General features: G+C 41.0%; 1 protein-coding gene across 1 annotated transcript in view; it reads left to right on the forward strand.

Moving 5' to 3' along the window:
* Positions 1-26391, forward strand: part of cdh13 (cadherin 13, H-cadherin (heart)) — a 383964-nt gene that overhangs the window by 18524 nt on the left and 339049 nt on the right. The window contains exon 2 of the mRNA XM_073472809.1: positions 14162-14248. Within this exon, the coding sequence (XP_073328910.1) occupies positions 14162-14248 (87 nt within the window). The remainder of the gene's footprint in view (positions 1-14161; positions 14249-26391) is intronic.

Here is a 26391-nt window from a genome sequence, read left to right on the forward strand (position 1 = left end):
CCTCTTGTTAACTACACAGCCCAGAGGAGTTAAGTCAGAGTTCATCTTTAAGGTTTTTAGGAACTAATTCTGTTGATCTTGCCAGATACTTACGTTAGCTGCTAACCTCTTTCAAATACAGCTCTTGCATTTACTGTAATTGTTTTCATGACAAAGTGCACTTTAAAATGGTACCGACATTCATTGCATTTTGTTGGCCCTGTACCCCTTTCATGGTCTTCATCATATACCACCCATTTTTACTCAGTTCCATGAAACAATATTTTACCTGCAGTGAGTTTCTAGAAATGGCCATATTGTTTTCTGAACCATGACTCTATATCAAAGATTATTAGACTCTTGACTTAACTTGAGGCTTGGTACTGATACCTTGACTTTAAATTGAAGAGCTGACACTTGATTGCATTTTGTGACTCATGACGATGTCTTGATGAAAACACTGAAATCCTAGGCTTTATCTGCCATGTGTATGTTTGTCTGAGCGTGTTCATCCGGATCCACCACTGTTTTAATTGCCCCCACAGAGCCTGAGTAGTATCCACAGGATTTTATATCACTTGCGTTTGGGTTGTACTTGATGTACATTTGTATACCAGTTGCCAATCAGAAGAGGCAACAGATGTTCCTCATTTGCTCTCATCCCATACTGCCCACTCTAAGACGCACAGGCTTACATCTGTAGAAAGTGCAAATGAGCATCTGTGGACGCTCGATATTTCCGCCGTTCTGCGAAGAGCTCACAGCTGGAGTGAGCCTTATTTTAGCAGCATGGGTCCAGGACATGCACATGTTTTTACACATGCAGGCAACCATGCTCTTGGTCTGCACGCTTGAGCTACACTACATAAATGCACTTTTTCAATGTGAAAGCTTCTCCTCACTCAACTCAGCCGAATTTAACTTAGTTTTGCTTTTATTCATCCGCTTGGACTTAATCCCTGATGCCCCAATTTTGCCCTGGAAAGGTCAAACGCCTCTAGGCATCTCATTCTCCGTCTTTCTTACTATCTCATTCAAATGTTCATTTTGCTCACGTATACTCTCCCATCTTAATGCAAGAACTAAATCATCTTCCTCTGGCTCTCCTGTGTAAATGATCAAGAACCTTCTAAGAAGTAATAATGCATACCGTGGAGCTGCTGTGCATTCACTACACAAAATTACCAGTCCGTCCAGCAGCTGTCCTGCTTCAAGCTCAATGTGCTTAAAGATGCAGAGTGGAAGAGACAGATGAAGAGTGAAGAAAAGAGAGGGTGACTAAGAGAGGACTCTTGAGTGGAGGTAATGATGGTAGAGTGGTAGAAAAGGTGAGGCAGGTGGAGAGTGGGAGAAAGAAAAGAGATAGAGAATTTACGGAAAATGGAGGCTCTGTGGCAGCGCTGATGTGTGGACGATGGGTGGACAGGGTCGTTGAGTTGTGGCTCTGAAATGGGTCCTGACAGAGTCATTTCTCAAGTGGAGATTTACCCAGGCTCTTTCCAGTGTTGGAAGGACGAGAGTGAATGACCCTTTCCACTTGTCATGAATATTTATTTGCTGAGAGCGTTCACAGGCTGCTCCGTAGAATGACAAATCCTGGTCAACTACCTATATTCTGTTCCCATCTCTTTCTTCTCCTCTTTCTATCTGCGACTGCCCCCTATCTAATCTATGGGTCTGTTTGAAGAATTTGGAACATTCAGATAGGGGTTACACATAAAAAAGGCAGGTGTTAGTACATGTGACAACCACCATCAACCCCAAACAGGTCACCACTTCACGTTCTCATTACCAACTCATCAGCTTGGAACAGTGTCCTTAAGCTTTAAAACAGCCAACCAATCAACATCTGGTTGGACTTTTAAAAAAAGCATGCCAACAAACAGTTTAGTAACAGAACAGACTTTGGGTCAAAATAACTACATTCAGTCTCTTAATGTAAGTTACATAAATGTAGTAACTCGTATTATACGTGACATCAGTTACGTTTCTTAAGTAGGTATTGGTCACAAACAGGTGCAAACTCAGGTGTCCGGAGAGAAAGTCCTGTGAATGACCCACACAACAACCCCAACCACCCCCTGACGCACTCTTTATACTACTGCATTAGAGGGGCAGTTCAAGAAGTGACACTAGATGCTAGCGGTTGAAACACTGTCAATCGTCTTTTGCTGTATGTTAAAGGGGTAGTTCCGCTTTTTTGAAGTGGAGGTGTATGAGGTACTTATCCCTGGTCAGTCTACAGGCAAAGGAGAAGCAGAGAGTAGTACTGGCAGGGATGCAAAGCAATGTACTACTATAGACGGTGTCAGCAGAAAAATGTATTTTAGCTACCTGAAAAAAGGCCCACCTGAAGTAAAATCAGTGTCACGGTTTTGGTTTTTGGTAAGTTATTTCCTGTTTTATTTTGTAATCATATCCTCTTGTGTCTTGTTGTCACTTTCTGTTTCCTGCTCACCTGTGTTCTGTTTCCCTCCTGTGTTCCTGTGCTCCTTCCCACTTAGCACTGCCCTGTTCCCAGTGTCTCTCCACACGCACCTCATCCTTGTTAGTTTAGTTTGTATTTAAAACGTGTGTTGTTCACTCACTCTGTTGGTTTGCCTGTTTCCATCCACATGGCTCCTGTGCTCCTGTGCCTGTTCCCTGGTCCTCAGTCCTGATGTGTTCCTGGTATTCCTGATTTGTTTTCTCATGGTTTTCTGGTTTGTCCTCAGTTTATCTTATCTCCCTTTAGTTTTTTTCCCTGGACTTTCCTTTGCCTGTCTTCGGTAAACGTCTCTTTTAACATGATGACTTCATTGGACATGAGCTCATTAGAGCTCGCTTTTTGTTCTTCTGTTTGTTGTGTGTCTGCGTCCCTTTCTTGTTAACCGTGACAATCATTTTAGGTGTTGTTATATTTAGAATGCTTTCACGGCTTTGCCTTGCAGTCAGACAGCCCTTTCCCTTAGCACTACGTTTTCTCAAACATAGCACTTCCAGATCAGATCAGCTGTTTGGGTCAACTTTCAGTGGTTCATGGAAGAGACAACAAATACAATAAATATGAAAAATAAGTGATTTTGACAGCAATGATGAAATGCTGTTCACTGAAGATAAGACGAAACCTTTATGAACTGGAGTATACAGAAGAAGAACTTTAGGAGAGAGAGAGAGAGAGAGGAGAAACAGTTGCAGTTGCCTATTTAAACATCCGGCATTTGGAGTTGTGTTTCTGGCCATTTGATAAAAGTCAGTCCAATAATCTGTCTCCATTTAGTCTCCATTTTTTTATTAATTCTAAGGCGAGGCACTGTCTCTGTCTGTCTGCTGATTGGTGCTTGTCAGGGTTGCTTATACTGTGGGGTCTATGAGTACTGTTGGAGCTTTAAACAATGCTGCTGATGACACCAGTGAGACTGAATCCAAACAGTAAAGCTGCAAATATAAAATGCAGAGTCGGGTAATAATTCTCTGTGGGTTTGTTACTCACACATTGCACATAGTTATTTGACCCACTGCTGTAATAAAATGATTAGTGAGGCTTTAAACCATAACAGAATTCAGTTTACATACAGGTCATATGAAATGTAAAGTGGTCTGTGTGATTTAAACTGGTCCCAGTCTGCACTGGCAGATTTGTGACTTCACGCAAATTTAACATAATTTTATCTTTTCTCATCATATCTACCAGCTGTGTGATATCCTGTGATTTCCCAGCATGGCAACACTCCATTATCCGATATGGAAAGAATGCCATATTCCAGAATGAAATGGCCTGGCTTACCAAATCTGATTTACCCCTCTGTGTCCCAATATGGCCAAGCAAAAACCTCCAAATGCTGAGACAAAATCTCTTGTACATGCTCTGTTCCTGGAGCTGAAACATTTTCTTCCCTATCCTAGTCTCAGTTGTGCTCCAGTAGCAGCCGGTGTGTTCTCTAAACACGCCTTTTATTATCATATTACCAGACATGGCTGCAGAGATTTGGAGGGAGATTTGGATTCAGGTTGGATCATCTGTCTGTATACAGGCATTAGCCAGGGCGCTGCAGGCTGGCTGAACACTGCACCGGAGCTCAAGTGTTGGAGGCAGAGCTTCCAACAAGGTACTGAGAAAAAAAAAAATCCATCCAGCTCATTATTTTGTTGCTTTCTGGCTTTGCCTTCTTTAGCACCAATTCTTAGCATTCACCTGTGGCACCCATGTCTCAATTTCTCTTTTTAAAGCCAATGTCAAATCTAATACCATCAGCCCCTGTTTCACTCATTAAGTAAGACATCTGAAGGGTTGCTATCAAAAGGTCATCCTCAGTACACTTAAAGAAAAGGTCAGGCATATTGCTCATGCAGCTTCCTGGCTTCTGTTGCATTTCCTGCACAGGAGCTCCCTGACTTCCTCCTCTATTACACCCAGAGAAAACAGAAATGGAAAAATAGATTCAGAAAAGAGAAGCACAGATGCAATTTGCCTTTAGGCCGAATGGTAAACAATGGTGACAAGAACAAGTTTTCAATAACTTCAAAGAAAAATTGAGAGAAATAACAAATAAAGCATGGTCTTGTTTTCCATTATTTAATCTTCACTTCAGTTGTATTACACAGAGAGTAAATAAGGAAGGATATAAAAACCGACAAACAATAAACTGCCGTGTTTGCGCGTGTAGGTGACTTCCTTTTTCTCAGTTTTTGGTCAGCTTGCAAGCACAGGCTTTACGCATGGCCATGGTGTGTTGTTATGGTGAGTGGTTAGTACAGGAGGACAATGGTTGGAGGCAATCTTTTTTATCCTGCTGGATCTCTCTCTGGGTGGAGAGATTGGGCTTTGTAGTTGTGATTGGAGGGAATTAGGGCCTGCCATTGGTCGCTGGAAATAGCAGACAACTGGGAAACAGGTTGCGAGGCGACTGGCGTGCGGTGTATGTGTGTCTGTGTGCGCGCGTGCATGCGTGTGTGTGTGTGCAATAAAAGAAAAGAGAGAGAGATTAACTCACACCGTCACACATCATTCAGCAGCTCCTCCAGGCCGCCCTTTTCCTCTCACCTTGGCCCAATATGCACACTGATAACGGCACTGAAAAGACCCCTGCATTTCACTTACCTTAGGTATAATTTATAACGTCCCTATACTGTATTTGTGTGTAATCTTACACTTCTTTACTTATTACAGTTTTTTCAGTATTGATGAAACACTGAGTTACTTGATCAGTCAGATAAGCAGTTTTGTAAAAAGTACCCAAAAGTCATACTTAAGTTAAAGTAACGATATTGTGTTAAAAAGTGAAAGTCACCCATATGAAAAGTAAAAGTAAGTAAATACTTCTGATATTACCTGTACTTAAGTATCAAAATACATTTTCTGGCAGTAAATGCACTTAAGTATCAAAAGTTCAATTCAATGTAAATTAGACATACTGTATAGTTACATGCATGTACATACTATATGCTATGGGGGTAAAGCTATCAAATAAATGTAGTTGAGCAAAAAAGACAATGTGGAAGTCAATTAAGTTTGAAATGAATGTCTATTTAAAAAATTAGACAGCTGACAACAGGCTGAAAATCTTCCTTGGCTAATTAGCATGCGTTACATGAAGTAAAAATAACACCTATGCAACATCAGTCAAGCCTTCACTTTGCTCTGTACAAGTAATCTGGTGAAGACAAGTTATTGAGAATGAGCCCTGCTGAATGTCGAAATATGGAACGTAAATCTAAGTACATCTTGTTTTTAGCCTCTAGCCTATTAATGTGTATCTTGGCACATGTTTTCACACTGTGCAGACAACAACCATCGTGATGGGTGCCAATTCTGTGTTTTCTTCCATCAGAGAGAATGGGACACAACCATATCTTTGATGAGTTATTATAAGCTACAGATATGATGACTGATAGTGAGATGGACCAATGGGCTCACGTGCAGGCTTCACTTAAACAGTGGGTGTGAGGCTAGTGTTCTCCTGGGAATGATGGGGTAAAGAAAAATGCTATTTTGCCGCTTTTTCTTTCATTTCTATGCCCCCGTTGTGAATCAATTTTCATTTTGCACTGTTGGTCAGACAATGCAAGCAATTTGAAGACATCATCTTGGGCTGTTTATCACCATTTTCTTTCAACATTTTCGAGACGATTTTAAAAAATGAATCTAGAGATGAATCAATAATTAAACCAACAGCGTCGTGCAGATGCAGTTCTAGTTAATGTGTTGTTCGCAAGCAGAAAACATGAAGTGCAGTGATGAGACAATAACAAGCAACGCAGATGAAATGGGAGGCAGTATCATTGACTGCAGAGCCGCTTCTTTTATCTTTACTTCTCTAAAGGGATTTCAACTCTCACCTCGGCCTCTCCGCACCATGACATCCTTGAAATGATACAACTGTCCGACATATAACCTGGCTCATCCAATGAAATCCTTATTGTGAATGAGTCATGGGATTACAATACGATGGAGAGAGAGAAGGAGGTGGAGGAAGGGGGAAATGAGCAAGTCCTTGTATTTAATACTGGTGTTGTTGAAGGACGATGGATTCAAGTTGGGGGCGGGAGGGCGGAGGGTTCGCTCGAAACCCCTTCCCAACCCGTCTCCTCATATTGTTCTCCCTCCTCTGAGTTTTATCACAAAAACATGGGCTGCCAGATAGCAGGCCACGCCACTGGGAATAACAAATCACACTTGTTTTACAGCAGCATCCAAGGCAGATAGAGGAAGAAAGAGGAGAAGGAAGGAGGGAGCTAGGGGAGGCTGATGGAGCATTCAGAGGGTGGGAAATAATGGGTCGCAGCCGGGAATGAGGCAGAAAACCAGAACAAAGCTTTGCTATGGTGCGCATGTGTCTCCCTTCTCTTGTTTGAATGTCTATCTGTTGCAGTAGAGTGCTCTAAGTGAATGAGGAATCAGTGTTTTGTCTCCGTATCCACACTTTGTCAGCCTTTTGTAAGAAAAACATGTTTTGATTCGTGTTGCGGTGCCGTATATTTGTTTTCATCGAGCGGCTAGACTTTGTCTCCTGGCTTTTTTCCGACTGCACACTGTCAAAATTTAAGCGAACGCTGGCGGAGAGAGAAATCGAGCTCATGAAGGCTCAGACCGACTAACAGGAAGGGAGACAGAGACAAGCCTGAGGCGCTGACAGTCCCAGGAGCGGCGGCGTGCACGTGTCCACGCGTGTCTGAGTCAGCGTGCATGTGTGACATTGTGTCTGTGTATGCATGTGTGTTTGTGTTGTGAGGTCCCCTTGAGGGTGGCAACAGAGGGAGGATGGAAGTGCTACTGATCATCAGCCCCCAGGCCAGCCACTTGAGACTGACTCTCAACGTATGGAAATCACATAGACACACACACACACACACACACACACACACACTCTCTCTCTCTCACTCTCTCAGGGGGGTGATGCGATTTTAGGTACATGAGCTGAATGTTGAGGAACACCGGGCGGCAGAGAGGGACCTTCGAATGTCACTATGTGGAGTTTCTTTCTCTGTTTTTGTCTCTTTCTCTGAAAAGGTCAGCCGAGGTGAGGGAAGCAGCCGAGTGTAGGTGACAGGGAGATAAAGTTGAGGTGGAGAAAGAGGAGGAGCAGAGGGCGATGGGACGGAGCGAAGATGAGATGATTAAAAACCTCATAAAATGGGCTGGCATGAAAAGAAAGAGACAGGCTAAAGGGACGTTAAATAATGTGTGAAACTTTAGGCCGCCGCAGAGTTCGACTGCCGGGGTCTGACTGCGAGAGGCAGAAAGAAAAATAAAACGAGATGGATGCTGTCAGAAAATCACAAGAGAGGAACGGAGAGATGAAAAGCAGAAAGGCAGAGGGGAAATAGTAAATATATAAAGGAGAATAATTTAGATTGAGTACACACCTCGTTAGATCAGGCTCATAACATCACCTTCCAGTGATATTCAGAAAATCACAATAACAATGAAAGAATCAACACTCATACAGGGAAGATAATGAGAGCTCTGTAATAATGGAAAAGCTTGTAATGAAGTAAAGAGAGAACAACAGGAGAACAGCTGCTGATCAGATTAAAGCAGAATTAAAACAAAATGACTGCACTGCATCAGAGAGGATGACAGCTGAGGACGAAATGATGACAAATAACTCATACTCATGTTCTAGCTAATGAAAAAAAAAGGGGTCTGACTCCTATTCATTATCTCTGGTCTTCCGTTTCATTACTCTCTACCACCATCCCTCCATTACAATTATTATTTCCCCCTGTGGGTCCCCGGCCACAGAGCCTGGTGGGGATTTCCATCCCCCAACAGGGGCCTAAATGAGACTGTATGAGGCTGCTGAGGTGTTCCTCAGCACAGTGGGAGACACATGTTTGAATACATTGTACCTCTCGATCCAGGATAGATTTCAGGCCCCTACATCATCTCACCTCAACTCCAGTAAAGCTCAAAGTCATTACCGCATTTTTGTGGCCAGTAGGGCTGCACGATGTATGTATGTTATCTTTGGCATCAGAATTTTTAGCTTCACTTTAAATTCAAATCATGATGATGTGGCTTTTTTTGGGGTCTGTACCAAACAAACATGTTTTCTTACAACCGGAGAACATGATGCTGTTTTGTCACACATTTTGCCTTTGTCTAAAGAATTGCACCTTCTGCATGTTGATTATTGCATTTGGCCATATTGCGATTTTGATAATATTAATGGTTAATGGTGCAGCCCTAATGGCCAGTAAAGTATTTGCACACATCGATATGCAGATATGGAGGCGTCATACATATTTAATAATTATACATGTATGGTGCTTTGTATTGACTGTGAGCTGTTATTTTACATATAATACTATATATATATATATATATATACATATATATATATATATATATATAGCATGAACATGTGAGTTGAATGAAAGATGGAGCAAGCCTGGTGTTGAATGTTGAAGAGGTGCTGATTGCCTAACAATTCCACAGAGATGCAAAATTGCCCTCACACATTAATATGCCTCAATGATTTATTGGCACGCCTTACGTTTCTTTTTCAGGATCTTTAATGTGTGAAACGTTGGCTCTATACCAGCAACTTATATTGGTGAGTGTATGACTGCAAGAACATGAAGCCTATAGAAATAGACTGCTGCCTTCTTTGGGTTTTTAGAAAAACATTTTGTTTTTTAAAAATTGTCATTGTTAGCATGTGGCTCAGTATTCACAATGTCGCATAAAGGACTAAGACAATGTACATTAAGCACATTTCTGATATGTTTCTAAGTGCATTTGGCAGGTTTTTTTGAGTTGAATCATTGAGGTTGACCATTATCCATCCATTATTCCCATGTTTTTTAAAGGAGGCTCTGTGGAACTTCTGTGCTGTGCTGGAAGCCAGTTGTTAGTTTAATGGCCTTAGTGGCATGGTACTTGAAATTGCAATTATGTGGAGCTTTTCCAGTGCGGAGAGGATTTGCATTTCCATTACAACAGGGACACCTGCTTGAAGGTGTGTTCTCTTACTAAACCTTACCAAGTAGTTTTGGTGTCTTTCTTGCCTTTTTGAATGTATTATTGCTAACTTGACCTCAGATTGAGAGCATGTTGTTAACAGACTCTGGTGATGCGTATGCATGATAATAATCCGGAAAATAAAGACCTGAATACTTTCTCTGTCGGGAGGAAGTACCTCCAGTTTCAGAGTTTGGTATGGTGAGTCCAGACCATCACTCCAAAAGTGCACAAAAATGGTGTATAGGAAAATGTATTTTAAAAGTAAACAATACTGGCATTAAACAGTGAAACACCAAACCTCTTTCTGTATACATGGTGGTTTGTAAATTGAGTGAGTGAAGTTATTTAAGATTCCCAATCCAAATTATTATCTTCGTCCGCTCCTGCATGCTGTCAAGCTAAACTAGGATGGTGAAGTTGCTAAACATGTGTTTGCTCGCAGAGTCACTGGACTCGTTGAATCAGTGTGAGAGGTGGCTGCTTTACTTGCCTGTCAATTATTCTGAGGAGTTGAAAAAGCTCAAACAGTACAGTTATATGACATCAACACAGCCTTGATTTGCCGTTTTACTCAAGCGGCACAGTTTTAGCTTTAATAAGGGTCCTGGCTTAAACCTTCTTAACTTTGCCTGAGGCCTTCAGCTGTCTATAAACACTGTGCCTCCAGCTCCATCCCAACCCTCCCTTCTGTTGGTCTGAGCCTCAACCCCTGTTAAAGATTGACTTTCAGGCTCAGCTCCAACTGATACTCATCTCAGCATGACAATAAAATACTAATTACCGTCGTTGCTTTGTGGCATGGCATTTATATCTGTCCTGACAAAGCCTCCTTTCTCTCCTCCCTTCACCTCACCTCGCAGTCACACCGGCAGAGCGGGAAGCCACTCTCTCTCTTAAATGGATTAACGCTCTGATGGAAGTGGCTGGGGCTCGGTGAGGGTGTGTGAGAGGCGTGTGACTGATGGAATTAACCATCACAACGACAGGGTGGGAAGGGGTGAACGGGGGTGTTGAGCAGTGACTGATAGAACTGTGCGTTGCTAGAGGGAAAAGAATGGATGAGAAAATGTGATTGATAAAGCAAACACTTGGCATCAAGGCCGGAAATGATGGTGAGGTGAGAGATGGTGGGAGCAAGCGTTGGCTGCAGGGTCAGAGGGAAACGAGATGGTAAACTTGAAAAGGGAAACAAAAAAGTTTGGAAACAAGAAGAGAGGAAAGTGTATAAGAGAAGGAAAAGGGAGAGTGATGGGCAGGAAATCCTAGTCATATTTAAGAGGAAATGGAAGGCGATAAGCAGGAGATGGACGTTGCCGCAGGGTTTAGAGGACGTTTGTATGCAGCGTTATGATTTGCAGGGGAAGGCCACGGCGGTGATGTGATGGATATCAGCATTGTGTGAGGCCAGGGCACATTCATGCACATAATTTAGACCAAACACTGGATGGATGGATGCAAGATTCTTCTGTTCATTTAAATGGATGGAAATCCATGCCTCATTCCCGTGAATGACAGTAGAAAAGAAATATGCAGTAGGAGGCACCCTGAAGGAGGAACACTGAAGACATTTAGCAGTATGCCCAAAAAATTTTTATGCTTCTCTCCATCGGAACACCAACTCAGCGGGGGGAGAGAGACAATCTATTAATTCATTGAGTTTGCTATTGTAAGTACTATTCTTCAAGATTTGCTGCAGCTTTATTGAGCTTTTTCTTTTTTACACCCATTTGTGCGTGTATCTAGTTTGGTTTGAGTGAAACAGACAAGCTGAATTGAACAAACAGGGTGCATTAGCTGTGACTGACAGATGAATACCCATCCTGTTTGTGATGAAAGACGTAGGCCAACAGAGTATGTTATCGTTTCTCTCCATGTATGCGTTTTTCTCAACAGCTGAGGCTCTGATTTCGTGTCTTTAGGCACTGTAAGCTGCAACAGGAACGAGATTATGGGCTTCTGCTGGGAAATTCTCTCCAGATAGCTTGCATACCACTCGACTGAATTTATTGTCCCTGTGGTGATAAAATCCCAGTGGACATTGGTAAACATGTGCACACTTAAGTGCGAGTTTGCATGCACGCACGCACACACGCACGTGCACCCACCCACCCACCCACATACAAACAGAAACCTCCACGCTGCCCTAAGTGAGTGAACTCCAGTTGTCTCTTATCTCTCTTCTTGTTGCTTGTTTAGAATTCAGCTCGCAGACAAAGCTCGATCCCGCTCTGTTCTGTTGGGGTGTTTAAATCCTGCATCTCACACGCCTAACCTCGGGGTACACTTCAACTCAATTTCACACTTGCCAGCTGCTAGAATGTCCTAATTCAATTTACCCTGTTTAAGGAAGCGGAGGCTTGCTCTCTGGGGAAAGTTTAAAGCACACAAGAAGGAATGGTCTCGTCAGCTTTAGTCAGTGGCCCACAGCTGCATAGCTCGCTGAACAGATAGCCTCCCTGCAGGCTTTAGGTAGTGCACTTGGGTGGCCAGTGTGATGCCATGATTGCATTCACAGCAGTCATACTGATGATCGATACATGGGATTATGCCTGAAAGAGAACAAATCAAACAACACTGCTGCTGATCCCTTTTTACTGCACCATAGTGTCGTGACATGTAGTGACACACAAGCAGGCACATTTATCCAGAAAAGTACAGAAAAGTGAAGAAAACTCTATAGCAGATTTAATAGTTGTTTTTTTTTAAAGGTGACCCATTAGGCCTTTTTTTTTGTCCATTGCTTCAGTGTTTTATATATGTTCTTGTGCATGTAAAAGATCTTGAGGGTTGAAAAGCCCAAAGTCTGTGCCAACAGGAGCTCCTCTCTCCCACAGAAAACACTGCACCTGAATTGCCTGAAACCCCTCGCCTTGAATTCTGTGACTTTGTCACATCACACATCACTATGCCAGACTTTTGCATAATTTCTGCCTATATTCACGGAAGCTTACTGGAAGCTGAAAACAGGACCGAGCCAACTGGAGACACGCTGAGCGGTTCTGGCTCAGGTGTGTGTGAGCTGACCAGTCAGAGGAGACTGGAGCTAAAACAGAGGGAGAATGCAGTGCTGCTGTTTTTTGAGTATTAAGGCATGTTAACCTTTTATGGAATAAAATTATGAAACTGAAAATGAGCATATACTGTATTTCCTTTAAATATCAAATAGTTCCTGGTCTGTGTACAATTCATACAAACTGAGACACTGGAAAGACAAGTTCCTGTTAAGATTTTTTTCTTTTTCTAAATAAAGCACAAAGAAACTTTATATGATATTATGAAGGCTAAGCGAGTTGCATCTATACTGTGGCCATCCATTCAACTGTTGGTTATTGATAATAGGATAATGCATTTCATAATTGACGACTGTTTTTAGGTTATGTTAAAGGTTCAATATGTAAGAATTTAAGTTAAAAACATTCAAAAATGTAATAAATTATCAGTACAATGTGAAAAATTAAGAGTTTTGACTTTATGACGTACTATATGTACTATGTTGCAGAGATATCTGCTGAAGTTAGCATGCTAACCAGCGAGCCCTGCCCCGTCCCGGTCCAAAACTCTCACGCTCCCCAGTCCTGACTACTAGCTGCACAGCTAACTGAGCTAACTAGGCAATGGCAGCTACAGTTAGTGGCAGTTAGCAGTTACTCTGGTGATATGCTGCCCCCCAATTGTTTTGAGTCAGAATTCAACAGGTGGTCAATTCTTACATATTGCACCTTTAATGTAAGAATATTCTCAGTTTCTTAATCTATATTTTCACAATTCTTTGTTCTTTTAGAAATTCAGTTTTTCCCCTTCAATATCGTTCCACTTCAAACACTGTTCGACCTAAAGTGTCCACATTTATACTTGCCTTAATACATGACTAAAACTAAAACATGAACATTTGTCGCATCTCCAGCAGGACCACCTTTAGACCAAAAGAACAGCCCGTCATATAAACCTATTCTGTCAACCAGCCAGTAGGCTTCACAAACCAAACTGTGAAAATAATATTTCTTGGCTAGCCTCATATAACCAAGGACGTTATAATTATACCATATAACCAACTGTAACAAAAAAAATGGTTTAACTAAAGAAACGTTAAAAAGAAAACGAGCATCAAACTTAATGCCAAGTGTGATGAATCCTAATAAAATAACACCAGGTATTAATAAATTACATTAAAAGTCATTTTAACAGCTTACACTGCTTATTTATGTTTTTAAACTAATGTACTGCTCAAGAACGTTTCATTAAAACTTGTACTGCTCCTTTAATAAATGCGGCAGTAACCAGCCAATCAGCGCAACTACAGCGCCGCCTACTGGTGAGGGAAGGAAAATAGAGAGAGAGTGGGGCAGCCATGGAGAAGTCAAAACGAAGGAGCAGGTTTTTGGAGTAAGTCTTCATAGTTTAAGCTGTTTATGCAGTCAAACGTGCCAGCAGCGAAGCTAAACTAGCGCAGGTACGTTTTTTTGTCGTGTCGTTTACCGGTTTTCTTCTTGTAAATCGCGTTGGGAAGCTACATGCATCAGGCGCGGTCAAGTTTAGCTACGGTTCAGAGTAAATCAACAATTCACCTGTATTTCGGTGACAGTTCTCCTCAAGTAGCACGCAACATTTGGTTAAGTGATATGTGAAACTAAAGTATTTGTTCGCATACTGGTCTCGTGAAACAGCTCAGCGTTTAAGTTGCGGACACTGCTCAGTGTTCACACACTCGGAGCTGGAGAATAAAGCCAACCCCAGGAGAAACCATGTTGGATAGACGTCTGCGTCAGCAGGACCAAGCTACACTTCAAGGATGAGGACACTCAGTCATACACCAGAATCGCGGTAGGACTAAAAAAGGATGATTACACAAGTTTGCAGAGGGATTTGTGTTTTGCATCTTTATCCTGTGTTTAATGTATAGTATTTCCCGTTTTTTTTGTGTCAAATTGGTAATGCAAAAGTGTTGTGTTACTGCAAACTCTGAAAAATGGTCCTGGTTAAAATAATTAATGAGACGGAGAACTAAACTCTAAAATAGATCTAGAACAAGATAAAATCACAACTTAGAACTGAGTTGCGGAGAGAAACTAGTAACAGACAACTTAAAGGTGCACTATGTAGTTTTGGGGAAGAGAAAAAAATTCAGCAATGGTTTTTTTTTTCTGCCTAAACAAACTAAATAAACAATAAATTGTTTTCATGACCAAATAAACTGAATAAACAAACTGACCTTAAAGGACAGCACAAATTCATACTGTTTTACTTCGTTTATATGTGGCAGACCCTGCCACCTTTCTAGCTTCAAACAATGTTCTGGGACCTTAATTCCAACAGCTTGTTTATTCAGTTATGGAAAAGATAAATATTTCTGAGTTTGTATTATTTCCTCAGTAATATTGTAAATATTAAAATTCTGAATTGAATTTCTTCTCCAAAACTTCATAGTGCTCCTTTTAAAGGAACATAGGTTGAGCATTTTCACTTGAGCTCAAAGGGTTTGAACCAAACCTAAGTGTGATAAGAAAAGGGAAAAACATATTTTTTCTGAGATGTTGCTTTTATTTTGAAGGATTATGGGATTCAAGTACACAAATTCCTGTGTTTGTGTGTGTCAAGGAATGGTCATAAGACCTCTAGGGGTTTAGTGTGGTGACTGGTTTGGAGTGGATCCTTTGGGTTGGGCCTCGACTCGGACTGGGATCTGGGGAATTGGAGGCCTGGTCAACGGCTTGGGCTCTTTGTTGTATTCCTCAAGCCGTTCCTGAGCAGTGTTTGTGGTGTGGCAGGGCATGTTGTCCTGCTGGGGGGTCCACTGCCATCGGGGAGTGCCATTGCCATATAGATAGAGGATAGGTGGTGCATGTTAAGTGGACCCAAGGTTTTCCAGCAGAACATTGGACTGTAGCGAGTTGATCAATGTTATTCACATCACCTCATCAGTGGTTTTAATGTTGTGGCTGGTTGGTGTATAAACAAGCTGTTCAAACCTGACCTCTGCTCTGTGGTCTGTTATTCATGGGTCTAGTTATAAACTGCTCCTTTGAACCTAAACTCTGGTCTTAGCTATCTGTAAAACTTACACACTACACAATACACTGTGAGCTGTGAAAGCAGTGGCTACTTGGAGAGATTGTTGCAGTCTAGCTCATTATTAGTCCAACCCTGATAAATTTTAGGTAACTTTGTTGACAGGAGGTCTCCAGATAGATTCAATAAGGTACTGTTGTATCAGTGGCATGTATGCTCACTGTTTACCTCCAGTCTGCTATCCACTGTGGATAGCAGACTTGCTCTTACTTACAGCACCATATTGGCCCAGGAGAAATAGAAAAAATCATAACACTCAGTATATTTTCCTTGACAATAATGTTAAATATCTATAACTTAAACCTAAATATGCAAATTTGATTTCCGTTTGCTCTTGTGGATCAAGAGCAAAAATAAATTATCAGTGCTAAACACCATGAGTAACCAGGAATCATTAAACATTTATAAAAATGAATAAACATTACAGCTATGAGTGCGCAGTAAGCTTTGCCCTTGATGTAATTATCCTGAATATTATTAATTGCATCTTGGCTTCTCCTCCGACAACGTGTCAAATCGTCTGCAGCAGGAAAAAGCCTGTTGTCTCAAGCGGACCATGCCCCTTTCATGCGAGTACACTCATAACTGCTTTGAAACATTCTGTGTAGACACGTATTGAATTTATAACCACCTTCGCAAGAGTTGTTGTCCTGGACTGCAGTTACTGTTGATCTAGATTCAGGAAACACGTCTCCCAACTTCTAAATCAAACAAATAGTCTCATCATTAGGATTAAGTGGTTTTAGTGCTTACCTTTGCCAGGAGTGATTTCTCTAACACAGTTCTTGACTCTCGGCTGGCTTCAGGAATTTTGTGTGGAGTTACAATGAAAGTCATTGTCAAAAAGTTTGCTTGAAACTGAGCATGTTACTAAAGTTGATGTGCATAGTGCAAAATGTGTCCGAATTCATTATGTAAATATGTTCATATATTAGTATTTTAATGATTCTTACATTGTAGTTCACACATAAAAAGTAGACATGAACAGAATGTATGAAGCATCTTATTGTTGCAGTTTTTGCTCAGTTAGACCATGCCAGATGCTGTTGATAGTCTCACAAACATGACTTCAAACATGACTGTCTGTGGTATGCTTTGGAGCAATGCCCTAGGCATTCCCAAAAAGTAAAGCCAACGCTTTCCTCTGGAGCTCAAACATGTTGACTGTGTTGTAATCGACATTTTAATTTGAATCCCTGCGTTGACTCAGTTGAATCAGCCCTAGCCTTGGCCTCTAAGCAGCGCACTACAACAGAAATTGCATTCCTAGGCAGGGCTTACAGATGCAGGGTCAACCAACCGTACAACCATTCACAGATTCTCCCTGCCAGAAGACATTTGCCTAACTGGGAACCTGTGGTGTGCTGTGCTGACATTTTCTCAGCGACAGTGAGCCAAACCAACATGTCATTGGCTCTTGATGTCTCCCTCTCACCCTCTACATCCATTGTGGATGTGTCTCCTGCTTCACTCAGGAAGGCAGGTTTGGCAGGACGGGGGCCGGTTCTCAAATGTTTGTGCTCTTTCAATCAGAGCAGATGTTCTGGTGGTGCATACACACGCACACACACACACACACACACACACACACACACACACACACACACACCACACACATCATACACACACACACATGCATTCGGCAAACTAGTGTCTGGGGAGTTTGTGCACAGCTGTGTTGTCTGTCGTTTGCTATCAGCTGAAGACAGAGGGTGAAATATTTCATTTGGAGAGTCTTCAAACATTGAAAGTCTGTTGTTGGGTCTTGCTTCAACCTTTATGGGTGAAGTTGATGGTTGCTGTTATTAGGGATGGGCATTCGATTAAATTCACTATTTATAGGCTATATTCAAAATGCAATGAAAATACAAAAACACAGCATGTTTTCCTCATTGAGATCTTTATTACAAGATGAACAACTCTTGTGGCAGTTAAACCGGATCCGTTCAATGGTTACACTTGAAGATATGCGCTGCTGTTCTCTAAAGCAGCGGAGCCTGCAGCTAGAAGCCGGTGCTCATAAACACAACTGACCCTCGTTTTTTTTCCAAAATAATAATAATAATAATAATAATGATAATATAAAAAAACAATCATGTTAAACAATAACTTAACCAAAAATATATAATACTTAGGTCGGACAGTTTTGGCCAAATGTAACTCAAAACTATCAAAAAAGGCACCGAGTCGAGAAAGAGGGTGAGAGAGAGATTAGCCTACCTAACAATGAATAAGGCTTATTAACAAAGCTTCATAAAAAATAACCAGTAATTCACATACAACTTCAGCACCAGCCTACTGATTTTTGTTGAGAAAGATGAGCATGTTAACATGCTCTGGGGTCAGACGCGACCGCAGCCTGGTGGAAAAGTGCAAGAATTACTCACATCGCCGGGTTCTGAGCCAAAAAGCTGCACTTGAGCACACCACAAAGACTTCATCCAATGTCCAAAGAGTTCGTACATTCTGTGCCTACGTGTTTGTTATTGTTTATTTTTGTTTGTTATAGTTTATTTTTTTTCAGTGATGTTGTTAACTATGTGAAGGTGTAATTATTACCTGCCAAAGGACTGCAGATGTAAATGAGCTCTACTTGTACAATGCATCAAATGGCAACATTTATGTATATATTGTAGATGGTCACTCTACAAATAAAATAGATTAAATAAAGTGACAGGAAATTACTCTTCTTACCATCAGGTAGTGGTTGTCTGTATTTGTCATTCAAAGACAGAAAACTGGGGTATACAAACCGTTGCTATGATAAAGCCGTGTTTTTTCACCCGAGTCTCGCTTATAGAGCCACTTCTGATGGAGAATATTGTTAGAATTTTGATAAATAGTTTCAAATGGCACTGCAGAAGAGGCAGAAGTGGAAAGTAAGGACAAACCGTACCATGTGTAAAATCATGACTACAACTACAGTGACAGGCTAATGGAACTTTCTGTTTCTGTTTCTCTTTTTGTGCGCTGGTTATCTTGGCTGAACAGCCAATCAGAGTGATTTCTCCCACCAATGGGCTCCACTGCCGATTGTCCATGCTGAATCAGCCCAAAAGCTGCTCACGCTGCTAACATGGCTGATGCAACAACCAGGGTCACAGACACTCACCGATGGCCTCAATATAGCGTGGTGAAGTAATGAGTCGTAAAACCCAGAAATCAGTTAGCATTTTTTGCACTTCGGGTTACCTCGTCCAAGAGTCAATGGTCTTTTCGGTTAAATGCCTTAAATAAGGTCTGTGGTTACCACAGGCTTAAGATATTTACACGTTTTGTTATACGACATAAATACATCATTAAATGTCCCACAATTGAATTGTAAATCGCTTATGTGTCTTTAAAAGCGCTGGTTGCTAACAAGCGGCTAAAGAGACTACAGAAGTTGTCACTGACATTAAACGTCATCATGCTGAACACAGAGACTCATCAACTCACTAAGTCTTTACAGGCGGACCTCAGTTGAAATCTATTCTAACTTGAACTTTACAACTTTTACATTGATCAATTTATAGCAAACTTGTATAGCAGACACAATACACTTCTTGAACACATAACTCAATTTAACATCACCTTCCATCAATGTGTCCAATCTGTTCAAATTTCAGCAGTGGTCTGAGCACCTCTACTATACTATACTTTACTAATATATAATGGATTTTAACTGGATGTCCTATCCAATTTGCATTTTAATGCATGTCTGTATGTTCAGCTGTGATTTTCATATTAGGTGCTACTATCAACAGCACATTTATTTATAAAAAAAGGAAAAGCTGATTGATACTGTGAAAGTGAAGTGAGTGAGGGTGAGTCTGATTTAAAGCACACATGGTATGAGGAGGAAAAAAAGGATTTTAATTAAATTCAAGATTAGAATACCTTTACACTGAGCGCAGTATGGAGCTCTTTCACTCTCATGATTCTTTGACTGTAGTTCAATTACTCTAGTAAATCTGTTTTTTTGCTTGGATTAGCCTTCTACATCAGGCAGCAGCTCATCACACATTCATTATTATTATAACGCTTTAAAATGTGAGATATGACCCCCAGTAAGTGTGACTGGGTGTGTGCGTAACAGAGACAGTTTGTGAATGGAAAAGCCTGATGTGTGTGTGTGTGTGTGTGTGTGTGTGTGTGTGTACATGTGGCTGAGCCTGATGGATTTTCAATTTCATTTCCTATGTACACGCTCTGTCCACCAGGGCAGTAGATGAGATTGAGCCTTTACCGCTGGTTCTGAAATTGGGCCGGTCCTGCTGGACTCACAGCTCCATTTAAATGCATTAAAGCAGAGAGAAAGTGGTTCATACATCAAGGGTTTTGACGTGTGGAAGTGTGACAGCCCACGGCTCCCGGGGATGGTTGGCGCTTGACATGTTAGGATCTCAGGAACATCCATTAACAGCTGCTACATAAATGAGCAAACTGATGGCTAGGTCAAACCTTAGATTAACAGTGTGGAAAGGGAATGCTGCTGTGGCTGAAGGCTTGTTTGATCGTTAAAGAGCAACTGTCATTTTCTTCCATTATTTCATTGAAATTGTGTGATGGATGACTATTGATGTTTATCACTTGACAAGTGCCTAAGGCCTTGAATTAGCCATTACTATCGACTGTCATGGATGCTGTCAAAAAAGGGGTCTTGAGTTGATATGGGTGACATGTAGTTGGGCTGATGCTTTGACAAATCCTGGTGTTAATGGTGGTAAAAAAGATGTCACAAGGTTCTAGCAGCATATTTACAACGAATACATGGAAGATGTTTGTTCAGCAGAGGGGGAAGATGTGATCAGTGGGTGGCATCTGGCTGTAAAACGGAGTAAGGAATGCCAGTGATCATTATTGTCCAGAAGAGGTTGGGGCATGAAATTAAAGTTGGGAAGTGAGAATACTTCCACTGCAAAGGAGGAGGTAAATTAGACCTCATTGGCTGACTGTCCTCAAAGTTTGTTGAACAATAGTTTGTGACTCCAAGTAAACACAAAATTTAACCTTGAATAATGGCTTCTGGTTGTTTGAAATCCCTACATTTACATCTACATTTTATTGCCTCCCGAACAGGGGTTCTCAAACTTATTACGCAAAGGGCTGCATCTGATTTTTAGAATCAAGGTCAGGGGTCCAGAATGATTGGTGATAACACACTAGCATTTAATTAATAAATAGTCGTCAGATCTCTCACATCTCGGGTCTTAAGTATTCAATTATTAAAAAGTGCTCAAAAACAACTTGGAAATGATCAGAGATAGCCAGGGTAATTGACCTGCTTACAAGAATATGGTTCGGTTAACCTGATAACAGTTATTTAACCTAAATTTTTTAAATCTGCCTTTGTGGAAATTAATGGATGATTGCTATGATTTCTGCATTCATGATCAAACAAGAAAGTAATATCAAATGTAGGTCACTCCTTTTGTATTTCCACAAAGGAAAATAAGAAAAATAATTGAATTGTGTATAGCTTTCTTAGTTTATGAGGTGCACTCTCATCTAGGGATGTCCCGAGCCGATCTGCAGGATCGGGATTGGCAATTTTGAACGTGGACCCAAGCCCGATTATTTTTACGTCAGCTGTCGTACATGGAGCACAATTTGTGGCAGAACGCAGATGCTCACATAACGTTACTCTGGCAAACCTGTGGATAAAATGTCTGCAGTGTAGAAATATTTTAAATAAGGAAGCGAAAGCAGTCTAATGGCTACATGTAACATCTGCAATACAACTGTTTCGCAAGGGGGTAACAAAAGAGCTGCAATTAATACTACACATTTGATACGGTGCATAAAAAAAACAAACACTCAAAGGAATACAACGAGTTCACTCAAGCAATACAGGCAAAGGCACCGAAGCAACAAACACTCGCGGATACTTTCAAAAGGAAAGAGAAATGTCCTCAAGTCAGCGACATGGCCAAAAATATTACAGAGAAGGTAATCTAATTCATCGCTCTGGATAATGAGCCCATCTCCATGGTAGAGGATTAGGGTTTAGTTACTGACTTTGTTTACTTGGTTGTTCATGTTAAAAAAACAAAAAAAACAATGCAGGTGATTTTTTTCTGAATGCAGCTGTATTATCTAGGAAAATATTAGTTAGGGCTAAGTATCGGATTGGGACTCGGTATCAGCAGATACATACATGAAGTCCCTCTGTTTGTGTCAAGCCCCCGACACCGACAGTAGAGGAGAGAAGCATACATACATCTATGGACCCCACCAAATGACAAAACTCTGGGCATAGTTTTTTATGATATGATTATTTGGTAACAACATTTACCTCCCAGTGTGGGAGAACCCTTACAGGATGTACTCACCAAATGGAAAATATCCCCACATTTGGTGCTTGGCAGACTCTGTTTGCTACTGCTAGCTTTTCAACTCAAATTAAAGACTGTGTCCTGCACATCTCTAAAGTTACTCTATTTTACTAACGTTACAAAGCCTGAGTTTCACTGTGACTTTTCCCCAAGAAGGTTGGCGGGAGAGAGAGGGCCCTAATGTTCGGTTCAACAGTTCTAATAAAGTTAATACCAAAGATTGTTCAATTTCGTCATTGTTACATTTAAAAAAATACATTTAAAATATGAATATAGATGACTTTAAGATGCCGATTAATCAGCTATCAGCTGTTTCTTTTTCCCAACTATCGTTTTCATATTGGGCTTTAAAAATCCAGTATCGGTCACCCTCTAATAAAAATTTTCATTGGAGCATGTCTGCGTTCTGTATCCTGAAAACATAATTTAAATATAAATGGTGAAAACACTTGCATTTCTATAGTGCTTTTCTGGTCTACTGACCACTCAAAGCGCTTTACAACACTTGTCACATTCACCCATTCATACACACACTGATGGCAGAGGCTGCCATGCAAGGTGTCAGTTGCTCATCAGGAGCAATTGGGGGTTCAGTATCTTGCTCAAGGATACTTTGACAGGCAGCAGGGGGAAACAGGGATTTTAACCAGCGACCTACCGATTACTGGACGACCCACTCTGCTGAGCTACAGCCGCCCACGATAAATAAAGCAACAATTAAGCATATGCTCGGTAAATCTCGGCATCAAGGCTAGACTGCAAGAGTTCAAGCACATGTATATGTACTGCAGTAAGGCCATTTTCTATGCATGCGAAAAGCAAATGATATTCAGAGGAAGACGAACAATGCTGGCAGGACTGATCCACTGGAAGTAAGGTGTCTCAGTGACTCCAATATGACAACGTATTGGAGAAACAACAGCATGAGAGTGGAATATGTGCGTCTGTGTGAGAGAGAGGGAGAGAGAGCGTGACGAGCAGAGAGAAGTGAGTTAGAATTCAAACTGGAATTTGCCTTGAGGCTTAAATGCAGGGCTATTAATCAGATGTACAGTAACAGCAGACAACAGAGCCCCTGTCTGGCAGAAACCTTTGGCACATCCATTTTGACCAACTGTTGCAGGATACAGGATGTTAAGCAATACTTTGAATTAGGGCTGCACGATAAATCGAATTTTCATCGTCATCGCGATATGAACATGTGCGATGAACACATCGCAAAAGACTGCCTGACACGCGATGAATAAGAAAAATCATTTTGTTTACATGCGCCATGAGCATGCTAACATTTAGCCTATCAGACGGAGCCCTGTTTACAAAGGCCAATCAGATGAAGCCCCAGCTAGCCGTTAGCTACCCTGACAAAATTAATCGGCATCAGTTTGGTGGTGATTGCCAGGTGATGATGGCTGAGGGAGGAGAAAAAAGCGATGACAATGGTCGACGAAGGCCTTGTGGTGAAAAGAAACAGCACTTCTGCTATATGAACTTATTTTGGATTCAGGAGAGACGACGTTGTAACGTGGGCTGGTGAAGGGGAAGGTGATGGTCCACTTTAGTGCGGTTGCTCCGGTTACTCAAGAGACGGCAGGCAACATGTGGGGGTTTCCGCACGGCCCTTTTATTCATAACACTGACCGCACCATGCCAGGTCTCTACGGCACTAATGTTACAGGCATACATGCAAATGAACACAGGCCGAGGTTCTTCTACCAACACTTCACAAAATAAAGACAAAATAAAAAGGGAAGTCTTCGCTCTGTTAGCGGTATCCTTTCTCATGAGGAGCGGAAGTACACCTGCTCTTCTTCATCGTACAGGTTACATTACCCACTAAACAAAAGGAGGCGCCACCTAGTGCCGCTACATTAAATAACTGACTGTTACAGCGTGTTACAATGACAGGTACTGTGTGAGCACATCAGCACATCTGGGAATGTGGTAACAACCTAACAAAGTTAACATGCTGGTTTTCTTGGCCAAGAACTTGTGTTAAGGGAATAACTAAGGTTGTAACTTGCCCTAACGGGTAGATATTTTTTCCTGATTTTATTTTCTCTTGATTTAGTGGGCTGGCCCTACTCTATTTCAGTTTTGTCCCTCATACTGTAGATCTCTGCACCTTGTTAGGCAGAGTCAAGGGCCTTGATGATTGTGATGAGAGACATTACAGTTAATTTAAAGTGCCATGTTTAATTTATATTTATTTCATTATTTAAGTTGTTTCCCCCTGGATGTTTTATTTATTTCAACTCTGCATGGTAAGAGATGTTTTGGTTGAGTTTACAAGAAAATAGTTTAAAGGGAGCAGGGGAAATTAAACTTTAATTTCATATAGTTATAATGTCTTATTTAAATTAATGTTCTGCTTAATTGGTTGGGTATTCATGTGCAGTTTGTTCAATAAAAGCATGTTCGAAATAATTTATTTCATTCTTTATTCAGTGGACATTGGCTATTCAATGTTTGGGGTCTATGTTAGCAGTGTACCTATTAATGCGGAAACACTATTATTAACTGTATAGTTAATAATATGCAAACTTCAATATTTGTTTATTTATCGCAAGTTATATCGTCATCGCAATATTGAACAGTGTTATCGCACATCGCAGATTTTCCTCATATCGTGCAGGCCTACTTTGAATGGCTGGTAATGGATGAACTCACACATCATTTTTTTTGTGTAGCGTGCACCCTTCAGGGCAGAATTTAAGACATTCTTAGAGATTGTCAAAAGGATGTTTCCCTGCCTTGCCTTAGATATGAAGTGGGTATTGTAGAAAAGCCTGGTTGTCCTTTGATGTAGTAAAGCTGAATTCATGCAGCAGACATAGTTGCAATGTGCTCCTTTCTTTGCTTTTTTTCTGTTTATGCAGAGAAAAGCTCTTGAAATGCCAGAAAAGTTGACTGTGCAGAATCAAAATCTGAATATACAAACAAAGGAACCAAAAGCTTCAGGATACAAAACAGGAGAACTAGAGAAACCGTGGGATGTAATGCTGCTGCATCAAAACAGCAAATAACACACTTTTGCGCTCCTTGTTATTCCAAATCGTTTCACCTCCGAATGTAAAGAAAAACCTTGGTAAAAGTGAATCCCTTCTCTCCTTCTTTTCTCATCTGCTGGCTGCCTCTTATACAATGTGTAACTGAATACCAACCTTGGTCAGATAAACACCCTCGCTTTAGAAGCACCAAGCACTTTGTAGTCAGCATGTCTGCAATGTGAGAGTGGGAATTGTAATTATTTGACTTTCCAGAAGCTGGCTTTAATCATCAGGGCCATTTCCTTTTACACTTCCTTGAATTACCTGATATGTGCCTACCTTGCCTCCTACAGAGCTCAGTTGACACATTGCTAAACAAAGGCGCAGTAGCAGTTTTATCAGGAACTATTGTATTACTATGATTGGTCAGGGGGAATAAGCACTACTTCTCTAGTTACAGAGGTGCATCTTGGCTAGAAGGTGTGGAAGAACAATGTGAGAGGCCTCTGTGAACAGGTGCTGTTTTTCCTGCTCTATCCCTCTATGAGTCTCCCTGCCCATTCCACCAGATGGTGCTTCTACCACCTCGTGGATGAGGGTTTCATTTTGTGTGTTTCAGTTTATGTGTGACTGAGACAGAAGGTGGAGGTCAGAATAACAGTGCAGAGTCACAGTCAGTGTCCTAATGGCTGCGTGTCATCCCAGGGAATACCAAATTATTCTCTTTAGATTTCATTCAGAGAACTTCCCGGAGCCAAGTCCCCGCACTGCCATTTACAAACAGGTCTCATAGTACAATTGGCAACCAGTACGTGATTTCTCTTTTCAGAGCCATGGGATAATGACTGAGACTTGGTATTTTTGTGTGTCTGCTCATTTTGTTTTTCTGTGTTGAAGGTTAGAGCATTCATTTACTGCACTGAAAGGCATTTGACTTAACTTTAATTTCTGGTCTTTTTCCAAATGTAAATGTCAGTCAAGCCAGCAGGTAGTTATTATTCCAAAAGTAAGAACTTAGTTTGAAAAATAATTTTTTAAAAAACAAAAAAAAACATAGTTATTAACCATGTTTCTCCTAATCATGCAATTACTGTTTCGTAATGTAAATTCTCTGTACATATTACTTTATGCAAATGAATGGAGACTGTGGAGTAACGACCCAATGGTGGGGGCTCTAATAATAATTCTTTCATTAGTGAGGACCACCTTGAGAATACAGTTTAGCCACATGCTTATTTGTTAAAAGCAGATGGACTTGTTTTTTAGGGGTGTAATGGTACAGAGAAGGTACATACCTAGGTTTTGGTGTTGTGGTTCAGAACGAGTTTGGTACAACAGGAAATAAGCAACAAAAAAATGCATAAGGGTATGTTTCTTTTCATTTATTTTCAGACAGAAGTGCAAGTCAGTTTGCTTCACCTAGAGTCCACCGTAATCCACCTGAGATAGTTGATACAGCCTGTAGTGCACTCTGGCAAAGGTCATACTTTTATGCAGGACAACTTAAAGCAACAAATGTAAGCATGATGTAAATGCCAATTGCCTCAGTATTGTCTTTGGCCCTGTCTGCCTTCACATCTGAAGGCTGCTTAGA

The sequence above is a fragment of the Pagrus major genome, chromosome 8 (genome assembly GCF_040436345.1).
Source record: "Pagrus major chromosome 8, Pma_NU_1.0".
NCBI classification, from domain to species: domain Eukaryota; kingdom Metazoa; phylum Chordata; class Actinopteri; order Spariformes; family Sparidae; genus Pagrus; species Pagrus major.